The sequence below is a fragment of the Tiliqua scincoides genome, chromosome 2 (assembly GCF_035046505.1).
Source record: "Tiliqua scincoides isolate rTilSci1 chromosome 2, rTilSci1.hap2, whole genome shotgun sequence".
In the NCBI taxonomy this organism is placed as follows: domain Eukaryota; kingdom Metazoa; phylum Chordata; class Lepidosauria; order Squamata; family Scincidae; genus Tiliqua; species Tiliqua scincoides.
In genome coordinates, this window is record NC_089822.1 from 20,147,084 (window position 1) to 20,165,163 (window position 18,080).

An 18,080-nucleotide genomic window follows, 5' to 3' on the forward strand; every position below is an offset into this window, starting at 1 on the left:
AGAATAGGGTTACCAAAAAGAATAGGGTTGTTGCAAGCATGTCCCAGTTTTCATCTGTGAAATGTTGGCAGGTAGGCAAGATTGTCTTTGCCTCATTTCTGTATTTCAAAAGCAGTTTGCTTGATAGGGAGCAGAAGATGCTGCTTCATGACAAGTTCAGGACTAAAGCTCCTTTGGGCATGTTGAAGTAGTTTAGTTCTGCAGTTCCTTGAATCCTGACCCCTTCATTCCTAACACCTAAAATTACCTAATTCCTAAAAGAACAGGCTTTAATAGTACAGATGTGAACAGCAGCAAGAAAGTCCATACTAAACCTGTAACATGGCAGCAGAGCTTATGTTCTCCTGTCCTCTTTTTGAGTGCATTCTTAGTTGTTGTTACATCAATTCAGAGAAATTAAAGTTCAGGCTCAAGAACATTAGAGAAGTTTGACTCAAGTTTCACCCGTGAATGGAATCCTCCTGACATATGTAAATGACTGTCATCCTTTCGGAAAAGATGAACAGCTATGCATTCTTTCATGCAGTGCTATTGCAACATATAGAGTGACTGAGGAGTGTCTGTTGTCTTTGTATTAAGCTTTTGTATGTATACTAAATACAGAGTGGGCTTTATTTTCTCCTCTTGCAGATAATACCTACGTGTCCAGTTCTGATAATGATGAAGATGTATTAGTTACGACAGAGCCAATTCCTGTAATTTTCCACCGAATTTCTACAGGTAACCCTATGATTGCCAGACTCCTTTTCACCTTAACAGTTTAACATGGTAGATGGATTATGTATCTTCTTCTTTTGCATTTAAAGCATGGGTACTCAAATGCTGATAACACAGGCCAACTCACATTTTGCTTCCTTAAACGTTACACCAATTCCTGGGTATATTTGAGGTGCTGATTCCAAAAATGGCATCCGTTTTGCCCTATCACATCTAGTTTTGGAGACACAGCATAGCCTCTTTAGTGAATGGTTCAAGCAGCTTCCTCATGGGGAAGTCTACACCATGGCTTCCTCATGAGAAAGCTGCTTGAACCATTCACTAATGAGGCTATACTATATCTCCAAAACTAGATCTGACAGGGCAAAAGGGATGCCATTTTTTTGAATCAGCACCTCAAATTAATATCAAACCACCATAAAAATTGGGAAAAACTTTTCTGACCCTCAATTTTGTAGGCCTGTGTAATGAAATACTCCCTAATCTAAGGAAGATCTGTTCTAAACTCATCAGTGGCTATCAGGGCAAATGGAATATTTTGTATCTGTGATAATTTGGTTGTTGGGTGCCCTACAACTATGCCAAAAGCTTCTCTTTGCAGCTGCTTTTTAAGGGTGACTGCTGATGCCCTGGATTTGGCCACATGTATTTTCTCAAGACACCAAGCATGTGCATGCCTGTATTAGAGGGGAAAAATAAAACATAATGGGGCATTGGCAGACAAAGGTGTATGAGCAATTCCAAAAGAAGCAAAGGCTTGATGGATCAGCTGTTGTGTCGTGCCCCCAAACAGGACACCGCGGGGAGGAGCCCTTGATTAAATAAGCCCAAGATTAACAGGGAACTATATGCTCATTATATGCTCACTTAGAGCATCTTGCTCAAGCAGTACCCAAAGCTCAACTGGCATGAGACCTCAACTGTGTAAACGTGTGCATGTCTACTCATAAGTAATTCCCACTGAGGTGAGGCCTACTTCTGAGGGGCAGCTTAATCCTCTGATATACACACCCCACGCTGATGCAGCAGGGCCACCACAGACTGTGTCGCATCCTATGAGGGAAGTTGGATGACTGGCAGGCTCCTTGGGGTAAATAATAATAATATAATACAGGTATTTATATACCGCCTTTCTTGGTCTTTATTCAAGACGATTTACATAGGCAGGCTATTTAAATCCCCATAGGGATTAAATTTGTCCCCCATTTGTCCCCTGGGGTAAGCTCCAGCAAGAACAACAGTTCTACTTGAACTTGCAGGAGCTAAATAGCTGGCACTGAGTGAAGCCATGTTGGCAGATCAGGTCCAGGAAGGGAGATAGGATATGACCCTGCCTCCCAGTTTGCCCACCCCTGCCCCTGTTGCCACCCTGCCTGCCCCTTTACACCTCCTGTCCCATTCTACTGTTGTGCTGCTCAGCACAGATCTTACCTTCTCTGGTATGCACCACTCCTTCTGCCAATGCATGGGGTTGGAGAGGGACAGATCATGTTTTTGGAGGGGCAGAATCAGTGCCACTTTTGTGCTGCATATCCTGTCACTCTTCCTGGGCAGATCTGCCAAGACAGATCCACTTGAACTTGTGCCAGTGATTTAGCTGAGACTGAGCTAAGTATACCTGTTGCCACAGGTGGGGCAACAGAAATGTCCCCTTAACTTAAGGCTGCAAAATTTCCCTGCAGGTTGCAGCACAAGCCCTGCTGGCCCCACTACATTGGTGTGGGGAGATTTCACTAAGATTAGGCTGCCCAGCTAGTATTTCGCATTTCTCATTTTGCATTAGTACAGAAGGATTTGTAGGAAGGCAACAAAATATTAACAACACATTATTGAGTGCCAAAAGATTGTAGACCAGATAATGTAAAGAGAGTCATTTTATTTACACATATTTTGCCTGGTTTTTATTCATTAATTTTGCATTTTTCACAAAGAGTAAATGACTAATTTTTTCCCCCATCAATAAAGTACAATTACTTTTGGAATGTGTTTTCTTGAGCTTTACATAAATGGTAATTAAAATAAGCAAGTCAAATGTGATTATAACTATGCCTTACTACATTGATTTTAAAATAGAACTGTAACTGTAGCTGGTGGGAAAATGAAACATGAGATTCAAGGTTATGAAAAATGTGCTTGGGTTTGGTGTGCAAATGACATCCTCAGTAGGGATGCCATTGAAAACATCCTCCCTGTGGTGGGTTATTCATACCCTGTTGGCAACATTTAGAATGGATTATCACACAGATCATCACCATCACATTAAGAGACTCCATGTCTCTGTTGGATGTTTCAGGTACTCACATATAGGGATGTGAATAATCTCTATAGCAATCCATATAGAAAGCTGCTCTAAATAGCACATCTGGGTATGAAGAGGTTGCCATCAACCCAGAGGAAGCCGGTTTTTGCAGCACACTTGGGCAAAAGCAACATGTAAGCTTTCTCATAGACTAGCCTTGTCAAGAGTTCTAGAATCATGGACTATACAACCAGTGCTGGCCCAAAATCTAATGCCAGGGGCTGCATGCCAAACACTGCCCCTTTCCTGGTGATGTGCCAGCCTCTGCTCAACAGTGAAGGAAGGAATTGAACCAAAGCCGCTCCATCTGTACTCTCTTTCACACTTCAGCCTGTTTCTTCAGGCATGGATGTCTAGCCTTATATATAATCATCCTTCCTCCTCCCCTCTTGTTGAACCTCACATCAAGCCACTTCTGCCCAACATTGCGTATATGCAACAGGGATCAAATATGTACACCTGTGGGCTGGGCAGAACTGGTCAAATACACTTTTAGTTCATTTTGATTTTTATTTGGTTGGCAACCTTCAGTCTCGAAAGACTATGGTATAAGCCTGCAGCACCTGGTATTCCCAGATGGTCTCCCATCCAAGTACTAACCAGACCTGACCCTGCTTAGCTTCTGAGATCAGACGAGATCAGGCATGTGCAGGGTAACAGTTGCTATATGATTTTCATTTAAATCCAAGTAAATTTATCCACTGCAAAGGAATACACATTTTGCTGTCAATGACAAAGGGATATGACTTCTACCCATTAGACCTTACCTGTTAATTTATGTCCTCTTGGCTTTTTTTTTTTTCTTGTAGAATTGCGAAAACCCAGTGATGTCAACTGTTGTTTATCCATAAAATCAAAGTTACAGAGAGAAAATGGAGAGGTATTGTATTGCTTGCTTAGCACAATGTTTATTTATGTATGGATTTTATGTTAATATTTCTGTACAACTCTTTTAAGCCCAAAGGCCCCAAGGCATCTCGCAGACATTTTGGGTGCAATCCTGCCCTTCACTTGGGCTGGCGCAAGTCCCTTGCGCTGGTCCAGGAGGGTTGCAAATGTGCTATAAAGCATGTTTGCTCTTCCTTGGGAGTAAGCTGGGCCAGCGTACAGAGGTGCACCAGCCTGCGGAGGCTGACGAAAGCCTCTGCGCCAGTTTCCTTGGCAAGGCTTGAGTCAGCCCAGCTGAGCCGATGCAAGGCTCTGGGGTGGGCAGTGAGGAGGTGGGAGGGAGGTGTTCCTGGGCAGGGAGGGTGGGTGGTGGGTAGTCCTGGAGGCGGATGGGTAGGGAGCGGGAAGCAGGGCTGGAATCCAGCACTTATGCTGGATCCCAATCCCCGTTCCCAGGGAGTTTGGAGCGGCTTCAAGCTGCTCTGCTCTCCTCGGACTTGTGCCACCACAAGTCCAAGGAGACCCATTGGGCAAAGGCACCTTACCTGCAGATAAGGGGAAAAGGGGAAAAGAGCAAGCTGTAGAGCCTAGATACTTCAGCTGAAAAGGCCCTGTCTTCAGCAGCTGTGGGATGCTGATCAGATATGTCTGAAAAGTATCATAGCAGAGAGTGAACTAGGAAGAAATATTTCCTCTGACCTTCATTTTTTGTGTTAGCATGGTCAAAAAAAGCTATGCAAACATTGACTTTGATCCATGGCACTGTACAGTGTTTGATGGAATAAATACAGGTAGCTCCCCCTTCCAAGGAAACCAATCGGATGACTTTGTGCGTGTAGAAGTTGTTCGGTGCTTTCATTTGAATTGGAAGTCATTGGATTGGGGTGATAGTCTACAACTATGAGGTCAACTGAAGCAGCTTGCTTAGGCAGCAGGCTGGCAAGGGGTCCACCTTTTCACTTTCGCTGATCTTTCTCCTCCCGCTCTCCAGATTTGAAAAAAGAGTGGAACAAAGTGGAAGTGGAGAGGAGGGGGGGAGAAGCAGGTTGGGGTGTCTGAGAAGCAGAGCCTCTCACACCAGCAGGAAAGGGGGACATTCAGCACACTGGCTCAGGTGGCAAGAGGTCTTCGGCTGACCTTGTGTCCAGTTTATAAATACAGATTGATCTCCAGTCAGTGCAAACACCATTAGACTTGGTAGAATGTTTAAAAGCAGCTGTGGTACCATGGGGTTCTTCCATGAAAAATGAGACAAGGTTCTGGTCATATCTGGAAGGTCTACGAGGGGGGGGGGCGGTGATCCAGGGGTTTGGCATTCGCGGTGGGGCAAATCTGTGGATGCCAAATCCTTGAATAAAGACTTCCCATCTGTATATCCTTTCATCAGCACTAATAATAGATCTAGGATAAATTTGTATCTTATGCAGAGTAAACCAGTGGGTCAGCTAGCTCAGTATGGACTGGCAGTGGCTTCCCCAGGGCCTAGATAGCAGTTTTCCATAGCTCTATCTGGAAATGCCAGGAATTAAAATCAGAACCTTCAGCATACATAGCAGATAGTCTTCGGCTGAGCAAAAGTCTCATTCCATAGTCTTGAAGGTTCCTCTGAACTTTGTTGATTCTAGCCATTTTATCTAAAGTCCTGGGAACTGGGATCTGTACAGCATCCTTGTTCAGGGATTGGGGGGGGATGTTAGTTAATACTTTCATGATGGTTCTGCGTCATAGCCAGTCCTTGAAACCAGATCTGAAGACCTGAGAAATGGAAGATTTCTGACCTCAATCAACATAGAGACAACAATACTCCAGGCATTTTGCTCACATTTACGACTAGCATTCATTTCCCTGGGAATTGGGCAACAGTTATTTCCACTTATGATCACAGCATGATCTTTCATTTTATGATTCTGTCATTTGTGGTGATGCTGCAGTTTGGAAGACTCCCTGCTTTATGGGAACTCTAAATAGTTGCAGCCTGTTTCTCCCTATCTTAAAGTCATGTGTAAAGTGAAAATAAAAATGCATCGCTATTTGTCTTCAGGAAAAAAAAAATGTATTTCAAAAAATGTGTACTTTAACAGTGAATGGCAGCAAGATTTTCCTCTTTATATACATGGCTGCATAAAGCTTGAATATGAAGATAACTGTAAAAACTTGGATTAAAATCATAAACCGTGAAAATTGCTGGCAAATGGAATGTGATTTCTAGCAGAATTTTTTTTTACCTTTCATAGTTACACAGCTGATTTCCATTCAGTTACAGACCTGTGAGCAAGACATGAATGAAGACTGTGGTAATAGTCTAGAGCAGTGATTTTCAACTGCTGTGCTGTGGCACATTGGTGTGCCATGAATGGTCTGGAGGTCTGGAGGCCACGGGAACAGTGACAAAACTAGCAGGGAGTGGGGGGCAATACACCCCAGGTTTCACACTGGAGCATCATGTGAGGCCCATCCAAGATGGTGGCCTCTGCCTCTTAGTGTTTCAATCCCAATCGAGGATCGCTTAGAAACATTAAGAGGCAGTGATGGTAGAGGCAACGGTGGTGAGCAGGAGGAGGAGGAAAGGAAGGGAGTACTGTCCAGAATGCCCTGCTGCTTTCTTCCTCCTCCTTCCTTGTCTCCACTGTCCTCATGCCACTGCTTCTTGGGGTGCAATCCTACCCTGCCCTGGAACAGGCAAGCCAAGAGGCTTGCACTGCATCCAGCGCAGGATAAGGGCCCAAAATGACTCAGCCAGAAGCAAGGGGAAACTTGTTCCTGAGTTGGCACAAGTCAGAGGAGAGTAGAGCAGCTTGAAGCCGCTCCAACCTCTCCAGGAATGGGAGTTGGGATCCAGCATAAATGCTGGATCGCAGCCCCACCTCCCGCTCCCCACCTGGCCGCCCACTGTCCACCGTTCCACGCCCAGTAATACCTCCCTCCCACCTTCTCCTCGCCTGCTCCCCATCCACCCCAGAGCCTTGCGTCGCCCTCGCCGCGGAAGCCGCTACAAAGGCTGGAACAGTCTCCGGGTGCCAGCACACCTCTGGGTGCCAGTGCAGCTTACTCCCAAGGAGGCGCAAACATGCTTTTCGGCACATTTGCAACCCTCCTCAGCTGGCACAAGGGACTTGCATTGGCCCAACTGAAGGGCAGGATTGCGCCGTTAGTGTTTCAATCAGGATCTAAAGGCAAAAGGAAGTGGTACAAGGAAGTGAGAGGTGAGGAAGAAAGAGGAAGGTATAATGCCCCTTTCCTCCTCCTTTGGAGGGCAGTGTTTTCAGTTCTCTCCATTCTCAAAGAGAAGTGAAATTGTTGCAATCCAGCAGTAATTGGCAGTATTGTCATCATGTGACTGCCAATTAATCCCACATCTATGTACTTGGAGTGTGAGGCTGCGAGTCACTGCCCTGGTCTGCAAAAGACATCACTACACCACTGCATGGGAATTTGGGGGAGGGTCATTTATTAGTAGGGCCATTGGGGGAGTTTGAGAGAGGGTAGAACCTGTGTCATTCTTTAGTCATCTATTGTTTGAATTGGGTGTGTTATTCCATGTAAACTTGTGCTAATGCATTTTGTTCGTTATTTCTATGTCTTAATACCCATTTTTGAAATGATAAAATATATCCTTAAAAAACCAGTGGTGTGGCTTGACAATCTTAGCATCTTGTGCCATGAGATGGAAAGGGTTGAAAATGGCTAATTTAGATCAAAAATTGTTAGTTCAGAGAGGAAAATGGGGGAGTTGGCATTATTATTATCAATTGGTACAAATATCTTCATAATGCTTTTCAGAAAAAAAATATACAAAGCAGTTTACATAGCAAAATAAATGAAAAAAATGGTTTATAATTTCAAGAAACACAGAAGAGATACCAGCAACCAGCCACTGGGAAAAGATGTTGTGTGGGAGTGAATCAGAACAGTTGCTTTCCCCCTGCTAAATGTCAGAAAACCACCACTTAAAAGAAGCCTCTTATCCCAGTTAGCAGGGGAAAATTCTATGTTTTAGTACTTACAGTAGTACACTCATTATCAAAACTTCAGAGATATGGCCTTGCTAATTACCTGCTATGTGTCCACTGTGCAATGTCATATTTATGTAACTTTGGGCGCAATCCTATCTTGTGCTGGAACAGGCAAGCCAAGTGGCTTGCGCTGTATCCCGAGCAGGATAGGGGCCATAAGCGGCTCAGCCAGAGGCAAAGGGAAACATTTCTCCTTACCTCCAGGTAAGGACCGCTGGCCCCTATGGGTCTCCTCGGACTTGTGCCACCTCTTGAGGTGGCACAAGTCCGAGGAGAGCGGAATGGCTTGGAGTCGCTCTGTTCTCCTTGGGAACGGGATTGGGATCTGGCGTCACTGCCGGATCCCAGCCCCGCCTTCCGCTCCCTGCCCACCTCCAGGGCCGCCCACCACCTGCCCTCCCCTGGCCCAGAACACCTCCCCTCTGCCTACTTCAGAGTCTTGCGTTGGTCAACCAGGCCGACGCAAGGCGCTCAGAGAAAGCCGGCATGAAGGCTTGTGTCGGCCTCCGCAGGCCGGTACTTCTCTGAGTGTCAGCCCGGCTTCCTCTGAAGGAGGCGCAAATGTCAAGGGCTGGATTGCACCCTTTATTTCTGCAGCACTTCTGGTTATCCAAATGGGGGCAAATGCCAAGGTTTTATCCACATAAAGAAATAGATGGTGAGCATTGTTAAGCAGGCAGCTTCTTGAGTGCAGGATATATTGTATGCAGGGTTGGAAAACCCTGTCAGTGCCAGAATCTAATTGTTAGGCTGCAGCCCTACAGAGCAATGGAGCGGATAAGGTCAAAACTGAGTTTTCATGGTATTGTACGCATCTTGGATTTTTGTCGTTCTGGCTGCGTGAGTTCCCGTCCCTCTTATTTTCTCCTAATAAAGAGTCGGTTCACAGTATCGACATGCTGCAGATCACAATGAATGTGAGCACATGAAGTACAGTATATGGCTTCTGTCAATCAAACTGGAAACACAGTACAGAAAGCCAGCAGTCTATTATCTACAGTTTCTTCAGTAGTTGCAATAGTGAAGACGGCTGTATATGTCCCATATGTGCAACCTCTTTCATGCTAAATATTTGCCATGTGGCTCTTTGCTAGCATGCACAATTATGTGGAGGTCAAGGATTTCTCTTGTGAGAATTTAGATCAACATTCTGACTGTGTAGAAGATTCTAAAGGTTCGTGCATTCATTGGAATAAAGTTTCTGGACCAGTGTAGCCAAGACACTAGCATCTTCATACTTTCATCAAACTTGTAATTCTCCTGAGAATTTACTCATTTGCGATCCCTTATTGCCAAATCCTCACCCGTGACAGTCTGGTGCCACGAGACTTCTAATCACATATAAACTCAGTTACCTGGCTTGACTTCTGTCTGTGCTATCTTTCACCCCCTCCCTCCAGACACACCTATATGGATTATTTGGAAATTTGATTTGTGGGTGAAAATACAGTAGCTTCCCTGTTAGGTGTGGAACTCAAAGATTAGGATATTTTTCTTTCTGATGGCCTTTGTCAGCTCTTACTTTTTTTTGGATTTTTTTTGAAGAAGATGGGATTCAGCCCGCCACTGTTGATGTGAGCACAATATATAATGTTCATAGTTTCAGCCATCCAGTGAATTCTGCATTCATTTGGAGACTTGCAAAAATTGTCACTGCAGATTGAAAATCAACCCTATAGATTTACTTTATCCCATACCATTTATTGTCGATTGTCTGATCTTTAGTATATGATTGACAGTCTTGGCCTGCGCTTAAGTTAATGTACATGTTGCACTAACCAGGCAGACACCTGATATGCTCACAGCACAATCCTCTGTATGTCTACTCCAAAGTAAATTCCTTTATGTTCAGCAAGGCTTTCCCAGGAAAGCGTATTTAGGATTGCATCTTTTGTTGATAAAGCAGGTCTGTATAGCACAGCAAGCCATACACAGCCTTTTGGGGCTTAATATATTTCCAATTTGTGCTGGCTGTCTGGAGCAACAAAATTGGGATGGATGTGTGTGTTTCAGAGAACCTAGAGAGATATAATAAGTGGATGATAGGATGTTTGTCTTCCTGGATCAACAGTTGTGCAGGCCTGTACTAAAGCGTAGGACAGTATAACGCATTCATGAAGAGGTTTCGCTATAATTTTCTGTGCAGATAAGTGTGAAAAGAAATTGGAAGTTATGAGTGACTTTCAGGTCCTGCTCTGTACTGTGTGGTTGTGCTTAGCTTCTAGTAGCAAGTAGAGAGACATTCAGAAAACAGGCTTTATAGCATTTGGAACTGTTTTTGGAGTATCTCTTTTTTTCAACCATGTCCCCTGCCATTTTTTTTTTTAATCAAGACAATCTTCCTTTCAAAATTAGTTGGAATGAAGGTGTTCCTTCACTCTAATTGAAAAGGGAAATTGTAGGTTCCAAATGGTTGGATTGGCTAATAAAGTGTTCTAGGTGGTTTCTGAGTTCTTGAAAAAATAGAAGCAGGGATAATAAAAATGAGAAATCTCCTCACTGAGGTTTCTTTGTCCTTCCCGTTGTTGCCTGTTGAACATGATTAGAGATAGTGGAATGAAAGTTAAGCACTTGCCAAAAGTAAATCAGATGGAGCATGCTAAGTGTGGGGTGACTCTGAACTTCATCATTAGCAATCTGATTTGTGAAATAAATGCTGTTACCTGGATTGAGTAGTGTTGAATAGAACCTGGGTTCTATTCTGGGGCTGTCCTCACCTGACACCTCTGCCCATCTAATCTCTCACTCCAATTCCACTCCAAATACCCATTAAGCTCTTGAATTGTGAATCAGTGTTGAGTCACTCTGAATCATGGTTACAGTGTATAGGAAACCCACATGGTTGCTAGGGGCAACCCTTAAGTGTTCCTTGGAATAGCTACATTTCACTATTTACTTAAGCTACCTTTGTAGTCTGCGTGCTTGACATTATTAGCTGGAAGGATTCCTCAAGAGGTTAATGTGAGGCAGACAATCAGACAACTGGAAGATCTGTATCTAATATCATATTGTTATCTCTTCAATATAGAGGGAGATTATTGATGTATATATAAAAACATCAGGTACCCAAGGCCTGCAATCCACTGACATTATAAGCCATGTTTACAATGTCAATGTGCTTGATTTACTCAATTGTTTGGCTATGCTAGGCTAAACATGCTAGGCTAAACATGCTAAACACAGTTCCCAAACTGTGGGTCAGGACCCACTGGTGGTTTCAAACTGATTTTTGGTGAGTCACCAAAGGATGATGGAAAGTTCAATATCTAATTGCCTCAAGCCGTGAGGCTATTGAAAAATCTGATATTGTAGCTGCTAATTACCTGCAAAGAGCTCAGCTCATGCAATTTGCAAGTTTCCTGATAACTGCCCTGCAAGGACCGGAGTTCCTGCATTTTGTAAGCATATGTAAATATAGAGATAAATGTGTGAGGGTTCTTCTCTGATTATCAATCAGTCAATCAATCAATCAAAATATTATTTCTTTCTATAGCTCCTTTTAAAAAAGTCTGGTAAACTTTTTCAGTGTGTGCAAATAGAGGGTTGTTTTAAAAAGTAGGTCCTGGTGCTAAAAAGTTTGGGGACCAGTTTGCTAGGGTCTTGTTGAGTGAGTTGTATGATGTTACAAGAAGCAACTTTTTCCCCACCATGAAGGGGATTTAGGTAGAATTCTCAGGGCACTGCTGTCACAGCAGCAAATTCAGATTTGGATGGGGCACCTCCTAACCCTGTTCACAACTGCTGTTCCCAGCGATAACCTGAATTATGCTTGGCATTCCTTTCCCAGACCTTTCTTAATACTGCCATAAATACTTTTATAGTCATTGGTAAACTGGCTTGCCTGGCATTGACCTGACTAATGCCCCAATCCTATTGGGGACTTAGAGCAGTGGGTCTCATGATCCTCAACCATAAGTTCAAATGTGGCACCGCAAAAGGCATGCCACCATTGTAGGACTGCTAGTTCATATGGTTGGAGGCCCCGTGGGTCTGCTGGCAGTTCACCCAAGCTGTGCTGGACCGAATAAGGTTGCAACAAGGGCAGTTCAGAGGAGGACTGAGATTGGGAGTTAGGTGGACTGGGAGTGGTTCAAGGGTGAGAGGGGGTAGATCTCAGTGACAGGCAGACACTCCAAGATCCTATTCCACTTTCCCCAGCTGGACAAACCCCCTGACTATCCTCAAACTTACACCATCCCTTGGTGGTCAGGCAGCTTATGGGATGGTAAGTAAAAAAAAATTTACTCCATTGGCACTGCTGAATCGCATAGTCTGGCAGGGATGGGGTGGACTGGGCTGTAAGTAGATTGATGGCTCCATTAGCTAAGACCCTGCTGGCCTTCCCATGGTCTGTTCTGTGCCATTCTTACACAGTAGGCTTTGAAGGCCATTGTGGCGATGGGTGCAGCTTCCGCTTCACCAGAGTGGTACTTCCATTCAGAATTATTAACTGAAAAGTAGGAATGTAAAACCAGATATTATTCATCAATTTTATTCTGTCCATCTCTCTTCTTCCTGTTTTCAAATTCAGGAGTCAAGGCACAGTAGTGCGGTTGAAGAAGATTCAGAAGGGGACAATGACTCAGAAGAGTTTTATTATGGAGGGCAGGTAAGAGAACCATCATCCATATAGTTGATAGTTCAACACTGAAGTTATACATTTATTTAGTTGAAAGTTTAATATCCGTGGGAGGAATGGCAATGGATCAGTGGGACTTCACAGGGCTTGCATGCAGAGGCTTCAGCTAGGGCTGTGACTCTCTCTGAAACTCAAGAAATTTGCTCTAAGTCAGGGTAGTCAATACTGAGCTAAATGATTCTGTAGAAAACAGTTTCAATTTACTTCAAGAGTACACATACTTGCAATCTCTTCTGAAACTCTTTTTTCATCTTCAGTTAGGAAGATGCAAGATTGGGCCTGCCCATTTAAACTACTTGAACGGACCAGCAAAGTTGGAGAGGCAGCAAACTAACAAACCCCTATCCTGTCTTGTTTCCTACCTGCTGCTCTTGTGGGCACCGCAGAATCTGAGGACCATGCCTGAGAGCATTGGAAGAGGATTGCAACATCCTCCATCCTTGTTTAGAGGGAAATGAAAGCAAAACAGCTATCATGGCTCCAGGTTGGCTCCCTATGCCTGTCCTGTGCTTACAAAGCACAGAGGAGGCAAGTGGACATGATTTAGAGTTCACCCCCCCCCTTCCCTTTCCTTCACGTACATGAACTTGGCATGCAGCGTCTCTTTTTCAATCCACTCTTGTTCATTTGAAACAGAAGCAGCGTGGTGGAGCTTGGCTATATGCTAAGCTCCATGTAAGTGAAGGTAAGTGGGGACAGATGCACATCTCTCCCTCTCCCTCTCCATGGGGTTGCACTTGCGCATCACTCCCCTGCAGTCACTTGCTCATCCTGCGCCCTCATCCATTAGGGAGCAATCACACAGGGGCAGTAAATTTGGGGGGGATACTTGTGGTGGAGAGGCAGGGGTCACCCTTGGAAGGATGCATCTAATTTGGGATGGTTCTAAAAATACCTTTAGTTCGGAACGTACCAGAGGAAGGAGACTCTCTTTCAGTTGACTGAGCTGTAACCTATACATCACTTCTTGATACAGAGGTCTTAGTGCTATGAAATCAGCCTTAGTATTGAGGTTTCACTGATCATTTGAAACCTGGTAGCACTATCACAGTGGCCATGTGACAATGCTGTTTACAGATCTACACTTGTGAATTTCTGGGGTCATTCTATAGGTTCATTTGTGGCCCATGAAAATACAGAGCAATACCAGGATGCTATTAGTTTCACTGTATGTCCTAATAATACTTATTAACATTGGGTGATCATGGGAATACCCAGGTTGTATCCTACACAACATGATTGTGCAGTGTGTTTGTGGGTTTGTGAAACTGATGGTGTGAATTGCCCCCTATTGTGACAAAATTAGATCTGATCAGGACTGCTTCCAATCCTTCTTTTTAAGGCACAGGCATTAAAGCAGTGGTATTCAAACTGGGGTGTAGCAGTGCCCCAGCCTGAAGGCCCTGGCCTCTGCCCCTTTAAGGGGCGGGGGCAGCAAGGAGCAGGGAGGAGGCAGCGACACGATTCCCCAGTATTGTGTCACTCAGGTGGGCTGCAGGGACTGGGATGCACTCACCAGTCCCTGCTGCAGCCTTCCCAGGGTCTAGGGAGCCCTGTGCAAGCATCTGCTTGGCTGCCTAGCTCTTCAGAAGTGAAAGTGGAGAGATCATGTTCCGCCTCCGCAAAACCGGAAGTGGAGTGCGTTCACTTCACTTTCACTTTCTGCAGGCTGGGGAGCCCTGCAGATGCTCGTGCAGGGCTCCTCGCACCCCCAACAGGCTGCTGCAGGGACTGGTGAGTGCATCCCAGTCCCTGCAGCTCCCCTGAGCTATGCGATCCTGGGGATCATGTCGCTGCCTTCCCCCTGCCCCCGCTGCCTCCCTCCTCGCCCCTGCAAGGACTTACTGTGGTTTTCAAACTCCCAGAGAGTTTGAAAAACACAGTCTTAAAGGCTTGAGCACACCTACATAAGGGAGGAATAATTTATAGGAAATTTCATACAACAAAGACATGTTACTTTTCCTGTGTCTCATTGACACAAATCTTAAAGTGTGAATCTGACTTTCATGTATTGATCTTTAGAACATTTCCTGGAACTACATCCCACTAATTCCAATCAAACTTGACTTCTAAAAAAGTGTCTTACAGCACTATTCCTTATAGGATCTAACTCAGAAATAAATCTGATTGTGCTTAATGGGATTTAATCCCAGGAAAAGTGTGCATAGAATTGCAGTCATAGGTTACAGCCCTAGATATGTTCACCTGAAAGCAAGCCCCAATAGATACAATGGTACTTACTTCGGAGTAAACATATATAGGATTGTGCCATTAGCAAATAATATGCAAGACAAGGTTTGTGTGAATTTGTTTGGCTAAAAATGGATGCCACTGTATTTCAGTGTTCTAAAAAAAAAGTCAGTTACATAACTTTTTCAATCCAAAATAGTAAAGTCTGCTTTAGGTTGATATAAGTCTGATTCACCTTGAGATTTGCTGATTATTATTATTTTCTTTGAAAGACTGCATCTCCCTCTCTCTTGCTGTCTTTCCTCTTTTCTGCTCTCTCAGTGGAATTTAAAATACTAACACATCCTCTTCCAAAAGAGGAATGAAAGTGCTGCCCTGTCCTTATGTCTTTTGTGAGAACAATGAAAGGTTTGATTAGGGCACTTGCTTCAATTTGCCTTTTTTGGTGCTCAGAAGTTAGCTTTTCCAGTTTTATGTCCTTTGTAAAATGTGCTTGAAACAAAATGTCAGTGAATTTGTAGAGACATTAAGGGAAAAGAAAGAAAAAGAAATATGTGGAAGAGCTGCCCTTTGGAGAACATCACCTTTACACCGAATGGGTACATTTTCAGTACATCTCTGTAACCTTCCCTTCTCTGTGTTTTGCCTGGATGTATTACGTTTCATTCACCTTACATAAGGGCATAACACCTATCTTGCTGAATCAGACCAAAGGTCCGATCTAACTCAACATTCTGCTACTAACATTGACCAGATGTCTCCGGAGGCTCAAAAGCAAGGTAAGAAGGTGCTAGCATTACCAGTAGTTTGCGCCATTCATCAAGCCACTCATGAACCCCCTTATTTTTTAACCCCTGCTAATTGGGTAAGAGGCACTTTTTCAAGTGGGTGCTCCTCTTTTTTTTAGCAGGGGGAGAGTAACTGGCCCACCTCACCCCAGCACTGTCTGTTCTAGTGGCTGTCTGCTGGTGTTCTTTTTGCATCTTTTTAGATTGTGAGCCCTTTTGGGACAGGGAGCCATTTAGTTATTTGATTTTTCTCTGTTAACCGCTTTGTGAACTTTTAGTTGAAAAGCGGTATATAAATGGTGGTTGGTTGGTTGGTTTTTATAACCCAGAAAAAAGAAAGAAGTATTACCTAATCAACAGTCAGTGCAAGTAGATAGAGAAACCTTAGGTAACAAAAAACAACCAATCCCTATGTACGAAGTGCAAACAATATGATGTAGCAGCAGCAACAGCAGCAGCAGAATTAGTACCATTACTACTAGTAGTAAATAATACTTAGCATTTTCTAGCATTTTTTAATGAATAACCTATATTTCACTTATATTATCTTAATGTAATCCTTACAATAACCTTATAAGGTGAGTATTACTCGTATTATCCCCACACTGCAGCTGGGGAAACTGAGAGGGATGACTTGTCATACTTCCAGAGAAGTGTATAAAGGAGTGGTCTCCAAACTGGAAATCGCTGTGTCCGAGAAAAGCCCTTCCTGTCCCATCTGGTGCTTACCATTCCGTCACATCACTGCTTATTTTCCAAGCTGATTGCTGCACAGGGACACTCTGGGCAGTCGCGTCTATTGCCCAGCATCTTAACAAGCTGTGCAGCGGGATGTCCGGGCAGATGTGACTGCCCATGGTGTCCCTATGCAGCAATCGGCTTGGAAAATAAGCAGCGACGCGGCTAAATGGTAAGGGGGTTCATATTAGGGGTTCATGAGAGTTAATGGTTCATGGGGCGGGGGGGCTTTTTCCAAATTCCTGATCTGGCCCATGGGCCAGGGTTAGGAGAGACCTGATTATAAAGGATTGCATTCTTTGCCATCCTCTCCAGGCACATAGACAGCTTTGAAAAGAGGGGGTGAATTATCTCACTTATGTGGAAATATAACTAAAATTAAAATCAGCTGGGAGCTGTCCAGGTGTCCCTTTTTAATTGACATTTTCTTTTTAACTAACATTTTAAATTGACATTCCTTTTAATTGTCATTTTCCGCAAGATACAAAGGTAAATAAATACATACATTTTCAAAGAAACCACACCCAGTTTTGAGATGGAATTACGTAGCACAACAGTAGGATAGTTTATCAGTTAAATTAAATCTCATTATGTAAGGACATACATTTGGACAGATATGTGTTTCCAAAAAGACTGATAAACTAAGAAGGAGCACAGGAAGGGACAGGTAATATATACTACAAAGGGATACAAAAGAGCATAGAAAGTAGCCAGTTTGACCAAGGCACTGGATAAATAATAATAATATAATACAGGTATTTCTATACCGCCTTTCTTGGTCCTCAGATTTCTCCTTAGACTTTATTCAAAGCGGTTTACATAGGCAGGCAATTTAAATCCCCGTAGGGATTTTTACAATTTGAAAGAAGGTTTCTATCTTTCAAGAAACCACAACATTCAGATGTTTCTTTCTTGATCTGGTCGCACATTCTGGTCTCCATCCTCCCACACTCAGAGCAGATGGAATAGTCGGCTCAGCCTGTCAGCTGCTTCAAGGTCGCACAGTGCCGGTGGCCTCGAACTGGCGACCTTCAGATGTTATCTTCAGGCAAATGGAGGCTCAACCCTCTAGACCAGACCTCCTGCCTTTTATGCCTCTTATGCCTCCTGCCTTTTATGTAAGAGCTAGTCATGTAGCTGTGTGACCCTGCCATCAGCTAACTCACGAACAGCATGTACAACCTTGTATAGGGTTTCCTTTGTAATGTGAGTTTGTGTTATTACTTTTTAGATTAAAAAAAATCTTGGAGGAATTCTACTAAGAGAAATAGCAGTAAAGTGCATGCTGAACTGGAAAAAAAAACAACCCAGCATTTCTCAAGGAAAATAAATTAGCAGAAGATGAACAATTGGCTGGGGCTGGTTGGACAAATATTAGAGGTGTCTGTATGTGCTCAGACACCTAAAGCGTGTATTTGAAGGCAAAGGGGGCATGAGAAGAGACAAGAGATCAATAGAAAGGAGCATTCAGGAGCAAGACAACCAGACAGGTTTAGAAATGGGATTTTGAAAGCAGAGTCGGAAGGATGGAGGAAGACAGAGCAAGATTTCAGACTTGGAAAATAAATAGCAACCGAGCTATAGCAAGATTCATCATTCTGAAAAGATTGTGGGATGAAGGAAGAACAAAACAAGGGCAACAGGCAAGAGGATGCAAACTGAAGGATAATTCTCACAACTAGTAGTAAGCCATGAAAGTACACCGAACCTTGACTTGTGGCTTGAAAACGGACTTGTAAGATTTCTCTTTGATTTATTTTCCTCTTATTTTGCCGGAAAGAAGAATTCAGGGAGCAAGTGTTTGTGTG

General features: G+C 43.7%; 1 protein-coding gene and 1 pseudogene across 2 annotated transcripts in view; one reads left to right on the forward strand and one right to left on the reverse strand.

The window, feature by feature from the left end:
* The window catches only part of PARP8 (poly(ADP-ribose) polymerase family member 8), a 188,260-nt gene that overhangs the window by 97,323 nt on the left and 72,857 nt on the right, over positions 1-18,080 (forward strand). For both annotated transcript variants that reach the window (XM_066614239.1, XM_066614240.1), the window contains exons 4-6: positions 631-720; positions 3,826-3,896; positions 12,449-12,526. In XM_066614239.1, coding sequence (XP_066470336.1) covers positions 631-720; positions 3,826-3,896; positions 12,449-12,526 — 239 coding nt within the window. The remainder of the gene's footprint in view (positions 1-630; positions 721-3,825; positions 3,897-12,448; positions 12,527-18,080) is intronic.
* On the reverse strand, positions 3,568-3,684 carry LOC136643297 (5S ribosomal RNA; annotated as a pseudogene).